The sequence below is a fragment of the Salvia miltiorrhiza genome, chromosome 3, assembly GCF_028751815.1.
Source record: "Salvia miltiorrhiza cultivar Shanhuang (shh) chromosome 3, IMPLAD_Smil_shh, whole genome shotgun sequence".
Classification (NCBI taxonomy): Eukaryota; Viridiplantae; Streptophyta; class Magnoliopsida; order Lamiales; family Lamiaceae; genus Salvia; species Salvia miltiorrhiza.
The window spans coordinates 60,478,783-60,488,959 of NC_080389.1; the positions used below are offsets into that span (position 1 = coordinate 60,478,783).

A 10,177-nucleotide genomic window follows, 5' to 3' on the forward strand; every position below is an offset into this window, starting at 1 on the left:
CCATACTAATTGGCTTTTATCATTTTATTTTCCCTTTTTAATATTAATGAATGAATATATCTATTCCTTTTGTTTTCTTTTAATTGGAGTAAAGAATAAATCCATACTATATTAAAAAGGGAGTTTTCAATTCCATATTGATTTCAAATCAATTTCAAAATTGAGTGGCAATTTTGTAGTTACAATAAAAATTGAAGGTTTATATATAAGCTATACATCTTTTTTTTTTCTTTAACTTCTTATTTTTCTATTTTATTTTCTTTTTAAAAATTGTGAAATTCGACTAATTATAAAATATTTGATATTCATATCAAATTAAAGATCATGACAAGAGCTTTAATTTGACATATGTTATGTAAATATTGGATTTAAAATATAAAAATTATATTTATTTAAAGATTAAAACTTAAGAAAATTCCTTCTCCTCTCTCCTCTTTTTTTTTTTGAATAAATCTATTTTTTTCAATAATCTTTTAACTTATATTGTTTTCTTTTTTCACAATATCATTTTTTATTAATATGACTTCTTCTTTATTATTTTTATATTAAACTAAAATATATTTATCATAAATTATAGTAATTTTAATTATATTTAGAATTTAAAAAGGGAGTTTCCAATTTAAAATCACTTTCAAAATTGAGTGGCAATTTTTTAGTTATAATAAAATTGAAAGTTTATGTTTAAATTATATAATTTTCTTTAACTTCTTATTTGTTGTTGCATTTCTTTCCAAAATTGTGAAATTCGATTAATTATTAAATATTTAATATGCATATCAAATTAAAGATCACGATAAGAGCTTATGTAAATATTTGATTTAAAGTGTAAAAATTAAATTTGTTTAAATATTAAAGTTTTATAAATTCCTCTCCTCTCTCATCTTTTTTTAATAAATTTATTTTTAATTCTTTTTTATTAGTATTTTATTTTTAATTTTTTTTAACTTATTTTTTTTGTTTTTCATAATAATTGTGAATTCTTTTTTATTTTTTCAATATTCAAATCAAATATATTTAATTAAAATTAATTTTTTATTTATATTTATAAGTATATATGATAATTGAATTAGTATTAATTTTATATAAATATAAAAATTAAAAATATTTTTCTGTGCATTGCACAGGATACAAATACTATAATATTAACACGGTAATCATAATGCTATCAGTAAAGTGTGATTTTATATACAGCCCTAGCTCTTTTTATTTACTATGGCTAATTTGTTTTTAAACATAATAATAAAATATGAATACATATACTCTTTTATCTCGATTGCCTCCAAACTTATATATATAAGTATATAAAAAATGAGTTTTTCCTTCCAACTTTTTCCCTCCTTTTTTCTCCCTCGTTTCCCACCAATTTTTTCACTATTTTTCTCACTTTTTTTTTTAAAAAAAATATCTTTTTCTAAACGTCAACAAATTTGATTTATGAAAAAATATTCAATATACTACATCTTAAATTTAAGTTCGTGATAAATCATCAAAAATGAATTTAAAAATAAATAAAATTATAAAAAAATTAAAATTTAAAATATTTTATTTTTTCTATTTTCATTAATATTTTATTATTTTTTATTTATATTTGTGTATAAACATTTTTATTTATTTATAATGGTGCGTAATATTTTATAACATTTACTAGTATATTTTTGCAGAAAATATTCTCATGTTCAAATAAAAACCACTAATATTATATAACTTCATGAATATACGATAATCAAGGATACAAATAAACGAACAAAACCACATGAATATATCAAAGCATAATTAAACTCAAAAGTATTATACTCTCTCCGTCCCACTGTAAGTGATACATTTTTTTGGGGCACGAGAATTAAGAAAGGTGTATTTTGTGTGTAGGTGAAAAAGTGAAAATGTGTTTAAAGGGAAAAAATTTTACCCAAAAAGAAAAGAGTCTCACTTACAGTGGGACACCCAAAATAGAAAGAGTCTCAGATACAGTGGGACGGAGGGAGTAGTTGTGTTTGATGTATGGATCGATGGTGGACGTCATTTTCCACCAAATAATTCCTGCAGAATTATCAAAAACTAATTAGTATAATGACAAGCAGGGTCGATCCCACAGAGAGCAGGTAAATCATTCAATTCCCTAAAATCTATATTTTTGGTGATGCCACCACACCTTAATTTTGAGAAAATTAATTATAACTAATAAATCAAATAACTCAAATAACACTCTAGAAATTAATCAATAAAAAGGTAACTCGGGTCGAATAAATCCACACTAATTCAAAGCTCTGATCATCGACGCAACGATTAATTAATCCCTATCAACCAACTAGTTATAGGATACCGTGATACGCACTGACATACTCCAATTCCTACTTACTGTGTCGATAGACGACTGGATACGCCAGTCCTGCCTACTTCCCTTATTAAAATATAACCTAGCTGGATAGCCAGTCATAGATTTAATATTCTAATAGCATTAAGAAGAAGGAACACAGTTTAGACCAATTATCCTAGATACGCTAGTAATAATTAATCCACCAATTAATTCCTACTACGAACACGGTAGTTTTATCACTAATCAGCCTTATTCCAACAATTACGGATTGAAGGTGCTAATTGACTGTAATCCAATTAAACCTAAGTTGGCCAGACTTAAATAAAATCAGAATTATCTTTAAACCCTAGGAATAAATCGAAATCAATATGAATCAATTTTATGTTCAATTAGGTCTCACAGATTAATAAATTAGTGTTTCAATATTCTCGCCGAATTAAAAGTTTAGCTACTCATAATTAAACTAAGAACAAGCAAATAAATTAAAGTAAGCATAGAACAATTAAATAATTTGCAAGAAAAAATAAAAGTCACCACTTTAGAAGTTAATTAAAAGAAATCGTCTGCCTTCAATAATTAGATCTCAGCCGACAACTTCAAAAATTAAAGCAAGCAAATAACTTAAACTAATCTAAAAAAAAACGTGAAGTACTAAGAATTGAAGGAATCAAAAAGGTTTTCCTAAATAAAGTCAACTAGCATATATATATCTAAAGTACTGGCGGCTTGGTCTCATCAAAAATTACTAAACTAAGGGAATTAACCATTAAGCGGCCGATCACCCCTATTAAAATGGGCTTCTCGGTCCTTATAAAAACTTAAACCCAAAATAAATTAAAACATGAGTTTTGAGCTTAATAAAAATTAGAACAATTATTTCCAAGCTCAATCTCTAAACTCCTTCATAAATCAACGTTTTTTTCATTAAAAACTCGACTTCCACTATCTCTTGATATCTACTAGCATCCATCTCCATTCCAAATGTCACAAACCATGTAATTTCATATAAAATCATGGCGAAACACACACCAAACTAAGTAGCTAAAATACATACATCAGTCGATCATATCGATTTTCTTTTTCTTCTTCTCTATCGCTTGCAAGAGAAAGAAATTAAAAAGAAAAAGAAAACACACAGATAGTAACTGAAATTGTTGTTTGATAGTGTTAACCTAACCAATCCCTTTCTTCCACATTCAATCTCTCTTTCCCTATCTTTTTTCTTTCTTTTTTTTAAACCCTAATAATATATGTTTTTTTATAGGAGTAGTATTTATTTTCTCATCTTTCTTTTCTGTTACACAACAAATTGTTTAATTTCTTCACCTCCTTGCACACGATCACATTCAAGACTCATCCATATATATATATATATATATATGAAGAATATCAAATGAGAATGAACAAATACAGTGAGAAATAAGAATGAATCTTAAACGTTAGATTTTCAAATTCTATAATTGATATTTATGGGGCGAAATTTTACCTGTATTCGAATTCTAAAGGAAACGATAATTTTATCACTTAATTGAATACCGTTGTTCGATACTATATATTGACCTATTCAGTATTCACATTTCCCAAAAAAAATCGCATTTTTACTGTAATTAACATAATACCTTATGAATTTCTGAAGTCAAGCTTATACCCTCATTTATTATCTCGATCTGTGTCGTTGGTATTATTATTAAACAGAGCCTCATTTGCCAGAAAACGATTGCTATACAAAATATCTCTGTACATTAAATGGATGGTCGACGATTGGTGGGTGTTTTAATTTGTGGGGCTATACATGCGCAGCACAACAAATATGAATTTTAATTTATTGAGAGTTTCTTTTGGAGATTTAAAGAGTTCATATGAAAGCCTTTAATTACTGCGAGAATCGAGAACCGTTCTTTACTATCCGATCTTTAATGATCTTTGATGAATGAATGCAGCACGGTTCGAATTCCACATGAGACGATTTTCTTTAGAATACAATAAATTTCGCTGTAAATACAATAACTTTATATATTATCACGTTCTCATAAAAATGTAGTAGTTCTCATCGTAAATAACTCCATTTAATTTGAATAGATTATCTTATAGTATATTTTTCAATTCGGAGTGATCCTATTCAAATATTATATGAACGTCAGGTAGGAGAATTTGAACCTATCAAATTCTTAATCACTCGTATACTTCACGATTGCACCAAAATCATAAAATCCAATGATAATGCGACAAAATAGCCAAGTTGCAACCAATATGTATAGGCATGATTTCGTGAGAGCTGACGCCAGACCATGTAGTGTTTCATTTGGCATCTAATAACCTAATCAATCAATTTTGTATTTTGGCCTACATCGAATTAGGGAAGTAATTAAGTAATTGGACACATATGGCAAGCAGCCAAAAGTAGGTTTACTTTTTGCAGGGAAAATTATAAGTCCATGTTAAATATATAGTGATGATTTTAGGAAGTTTAATTAATTAGGAAAAAATATAGCCACATTCAAATTCAATATTATATATATGGTACCAAAAAAAAAATTATATGGTACAATATATACCGTATCGCAAATTTGTATTTCACGCTTATTTTAGCTCGTGTGGAATTTTACCACACTTTTTTTTAAGCAAAAATCAGATTTTATTTATGAGATATCATCTAGAACAATTTCAGTTAGTCAATTCGGAAAATCATACAAGTCCAAGACACTGATTGGTACAAATTTCGAGTATATTGAGCAAGACAATGAGCTGCTCTATTAGCTAATCTATAATCATGAAACACTCCCACGAGCAGACGTTCTCTCGCGCTCCCTCACATCATTCGGTAGCAGCAATCGTTCTTCATTCGGATCAGCCATAACTCGAGCCGCCAATAGTGAATTCGTATGAATCTCGATTGGTAGGATATCATGTTTGATGCGGACAACGATGCCTTGAACCACAACCATTATTTGGGTTTCACGCTTACTTTAGTTCGTGTGGAACTTTAGCACACTTTATACAGCCTTAAAATCATAGCACGCTTACTTTAGTTCGTACTTGCTAATTTATGCTACCATGCATATTTATACAGCTTTAAAATCATAGCACGCTTACTTTTTTTGAGTTAGACGTTGGACCTAAAATCATAGAGAAGTAAGAATCAGAGAATCATAATTTTTAAGTTTAAGATGCTGCATATTTATCACGAATCAATTTGTAAGATTTTAAGAAATAAATAAAGCAGAAAAAGGGAGGGGAAAAGTGAATGTGTTAGTGCCTAATGGGGACCTGCTGCACCTGCATGTTGGCCACGTACAATTTAAACTTTGCAATTGACCCATCCAATCACAAATCCCGGGGGGGGGGGGTCTAGCGGGGGCTGAAGCCCCTCCCATTTTTTGAGTTTTTCAAAAATTATATATATAGGTATGTTATATTAGTCATGTCCAACATTAATCTCGATAAATTCTTGACTTATTGTTATTTTAATTATTTTTTATTTCATTTATTCCCTTCATCTCGCTCTAAATGTCTCCTTTCTTTTGGGCACGAAGATTAAGAAATATGTATAAAATAGATAAAGTGGGTATAAAGTAGATAAAGTGAGTTGGTGAAAATTGTTTAAATATTAAATATAGAGAGATAGTATTGTCAAAAAAAAAATGAAATATTTGAGATGGAACAATCCAAAATAGAAAAGAAGACATTTCGAGTGGGACAGGCGGATGGAGTATTTTTCATTTCCGACAACGTATTATCCAAACAACTTTTGCACCTATAATTGAAGACACTCCATTCCTACGTACCCAACTTTTTCTTTTTAACTTCATATATTTGGATTAAAAAAAAAGTCATCTTTACAACCACTCCTAGACGTAACTGGTCTAGGATAATTTAATTTATACCAATCTGCTATATATAACCTAACCACGTATGCTCATCTTCAATTCTGCCATATATACCTTAAAATCATCTTCAATTCTCCTACGTTAATTGCATTAATATCCTAAACCAAAACAAATTAAAGAAATGGAGAAAACAGCACACTGTGTAATCCTGCCATATCCCATCCAAGGCCACATAAACCCCATGATCCAATTCTCGAAACGCTTAGCCCACAAGGGCATCGCAGTCACCTTCGCCGTCACAGAAGACGTCCCCGTCAACGAATTCTCCGCCGACATCTCCGTCGAGACCATCTCCGACGGCTACCATGGCAAAAGAGCCGACGCCGCGCTGCCGGAGTATCTGCTCATCTTCCGAAAGGCCGGGACGGAGTCGCTGTCCAAACTCATCCAGAAGCTTCGAGAAGACGGCCGCCCCGTCGACTGCGTCGTCTACGACGCGTTCCTGCCGTGGGGGCTCTCCGTCGCGAAGGATTTGGGGCTGTTTGGGGCTGTGTTTTTCACGCAGTCGTGCTGCGTCAATATCATCTACTACAATATATTCAAAGGGTTGCTGAAAGTTCCGGTTTTGGAGAAGGAGATCTCGGTTGCTGGGCTGCCGGCGCTGGAGGTTTCCGATCTGCCATCGTTTGTTCTTGATCAGGAGGCGCATCCCGGCTCGCTCAAGCTGCTTCTGAGCCAGTTTGAAGGCGTGGAGGATTGTGAGTTCGTGTTCGTTAACTCGGTTTATGAGCTCGAGGAAGAGGTATATATATTGTCCCGTCCCACCCCAAATTTAGAAATATTTAACATTATTTTTTGGATGCTCACATCACCACTTTACATCTTTATCACGCATTTCTTAATCTCCGTGCCTAATTTTTTTTAGGTCATTTGAAGCGGGATTGAGATAATATTGATTTGAATTTAAATTAATTAATCATATATATAAACCAAAAAAGAAATAGAAACTTGGAATTATGCTTGGTTTGTTTTCATGCTCATCATATATTGCTTTCAAGGTATGCTTCATTCCTTCACGTATTTTAATAGTGAATGAAATTTAAAATATAATATGTATATGAATATCTACATATTCCTTGTGGCTAAGTGACATTCAGTCATATTCATTTATTATAATTTGTGTTTTGCTTCCTAGCATGGCAGATAGATCCTATCATCGCCCCCCCAAAAGATAAAGTAATACGGTAAAGGAATGGACCATGATGTGATTGTTATTAAGTTTAATTTATTTTTTAATAAAACAAATATTTAATGTTCTTTGAAAAATATAATTTATATATAATTATTTTATTTTATCTTTATCTTTATCTATTGCTACACATATAATTTTTACAAATATTAAATAATACTCCATATATCATTATTTATTGGGCAAAGGAGAGACATAATTTTTATGTAACAAAATTTAGTTACACCCGCACGTGTATGTATCTATAAATTTTTATTACATTTAATAATATAATCAAGTAAATTTTGTTTCTTACAATAATTAACACACTTTTAGATTACTATATTTTGTGACATTCTTTTACTTTTATAACACGAATAATAGTTACTAAAAAGATAGTAACTTTTTTTTTTATCATTTTAGGACATCAATTAAAATTAGTTTCTTTAATATTAAATAATACTCCATATATCATTATTTATTGGGCAAAGGAGAGACATAATTTTTATGTAACAAAATTTAGTTACACCCGCACGTGTATGTATCTATAAATTTTTATTACATTTAATAATATAATCAAGTAAATTTTGTTTCTTACAATAATTAACACACTTTTAGATTACTATATTTTGTGACATTCTTTTACTTTTATAACACGAATAATAGTTACTAAAAAGATAGTAACTTTTTTTTTTTATCATTTTAGGACATCAATTAAAATTAGTTTCTTTCTATTTTTGAAAACCATCCATCACATGCCCCTTTATCCACTCACAACAAAATTAATTATCATTATTAAAATCTTTTTTTAAGTGTGACTCATTCTCCACTCATAATACACTCAAAAATTATATTTTTGGTGGACGGAGAGAGTTTAACTTTACTTATAAAAAATTATGTAACTAAAAAAGCACTAATTTTATAGAAACAAATAAAAAATTAACTATTAAGGTACCTTATTTGCCTCGTGTCTGGTTTCAGGCAACTGATTGGCTAAGAAAATTTATGTTCGTGAAAACAATCGGACCAACCATACCGTCAATGTACGTAGACAAAAGATTGGCACACGATACAAATTATGGTCTTAGTTTGTTCAAGCCAATAGACACTTGCATGGAATGGCTACAACAACAATCTCCTAAATCAGTCATATATATCTCATTTGGTAGTATGGCCAAATTGAAAAAGCAACAAATGGAGGAATTGGCAACAACCCTAAAGCTAACCGGCAAACCCTTCCTATGGGTGGTCCGATCGTCGGAGGAATCGAAGCTACCAGAGAATTTCATAGAAGAGGCCTCGGGGAAGGGGCTAATTGTGTCGTGGTGCCCGCAGTTGGAGGTTCTGGCCCACGATGCCATTGGTTGCTTTGTCACGCACTGTGGATGGAACTCGACTCTAGAGGCCTTGAGTCTGGGGGTTCCAATGGTGGGGGTGCCGTGGTGGAGTGATCAGGCTACCAATGCTAAGTTTGTGATGGATGTTTGGAAAATTGGAGTGAGGGCTTTCCCCAATAAGGAAGGTATTGTTGGGCATGAGGAGTTGTCTCGTTGTGTGAATTATGTGATGGAGGGAGAGAGAGCGGAAGAGATGAGAGAGAATGCATTGAAATGGAAGGAATTGACAAAGGGAGCTGTTGATGAGGGAGGAAGTTCGGATAGAAATATTCAAGAATTTGTTTCTACTATGATGGGAGGAGACCGGCCACAAAAGTAATTAGGTTCTTGATTATTGAAATATCTTAAAATAATTGGAAAGTTCATGTATATTAACCATGAATTTTGATATGATGTAACACAACTTAATTTGTAAGATGTTATTTTTGTAACTAATGAATTGATGGTTCGACTCATCTAAATAAAACTTGAAAAAAAATGATAGGGCATTGGAGAGCCGTTATCATTTATGTAAATGTTACTTGCATCTCTCATCTATGTTCAAATGGGAATCGCTGCACCCGGCTATATTAGGATTAGGTAAGTAATTAGACAACAATTATTTTTTAATACTTCTTTCCATTTGCAATGTCATTACCAATTTTTTAAATTTTGTTATTCATCAGTATATACTGCCTATACTTCCTTGTTCATCAGTATATATGTCTTATTCATAGTATTCAGTGTCTCACGAAAAATAAGGGGTCTCACAGGAGCGCGCCCCTATATATATATCGAGAGAAGTTCAATGGAGACCACTAAATACTCAAAGAGCAGAGACCAAATCTCAGCCGTTGATCTTATCTAATCTAACGGTCATCATTTGTTCACGCCATGTTCAACGGGTTTTTTATGTTGAACATATACAGGGTCGAACCCCGAAAAATTCAGTATAATTTAATGAACGTTTAACGAAATTACTGGCATGTTCAATATAATTTGATGAACGTTCAACAGTTCGTGGTCTCCATAGAATACGACCATATATATATATTACTCTAAATCCGCCTGAACTACAAACAAAAAATCTCGCGATACACGTGCGAAATACAAACAAAAAAGTTATCCAGTGTCACCTTCAAAATCTCGCAAATGTTAAGTAGAAGGTATCAATGATCATTAATTCTCCGACGTCGCCATAGCTTTCGCTGCTAGCATAGAGTGTGAAAATCTCCACAAGTCCCAGATTATACTCAATACTCAACGTGATGCCATGCACAAATTAATGACCATAATTTTAGCCATCACCACACTAGAAGATGCAGGAGTCGATTATATATTTAAAAGAATATCCTTAAAATTTTAAATATTAATATTATAATATTATATTAATTAATTATATTACCTTATCCATAAATAACAACAACTCACA

General features: G+C 31.1%; 1 protein-coding gene across 1 annotated transcript; it reads left to right on the plus strand.

The window, feature by feature from the left end:
- Nucleotides 1-6,013: 6,013 nt before the first annotated feature.
- On the plus strand, nt 6,014-9,261 carry LOC131015047 (UDP-glycosyltransferase 74E1-like). The gene is made up of 2 exons (XM_057943243.1): nt 6,014-6,943; nt 8,351-9,261. Exons 1-2 carry the CDS (start codon nt 6,323-6,325, stop codon nt 9,083-9,085), a joined length of 1,356 nt encoding a protein of 451 aa, XP_057799226.1. The 5' UTR covers nt 6,014-6,322; the 3' UTR covers nt 9,086-9,261.
- The last annotated feature ends 916 nt before the right edge of the window (nt 9,262-10,177 follow it).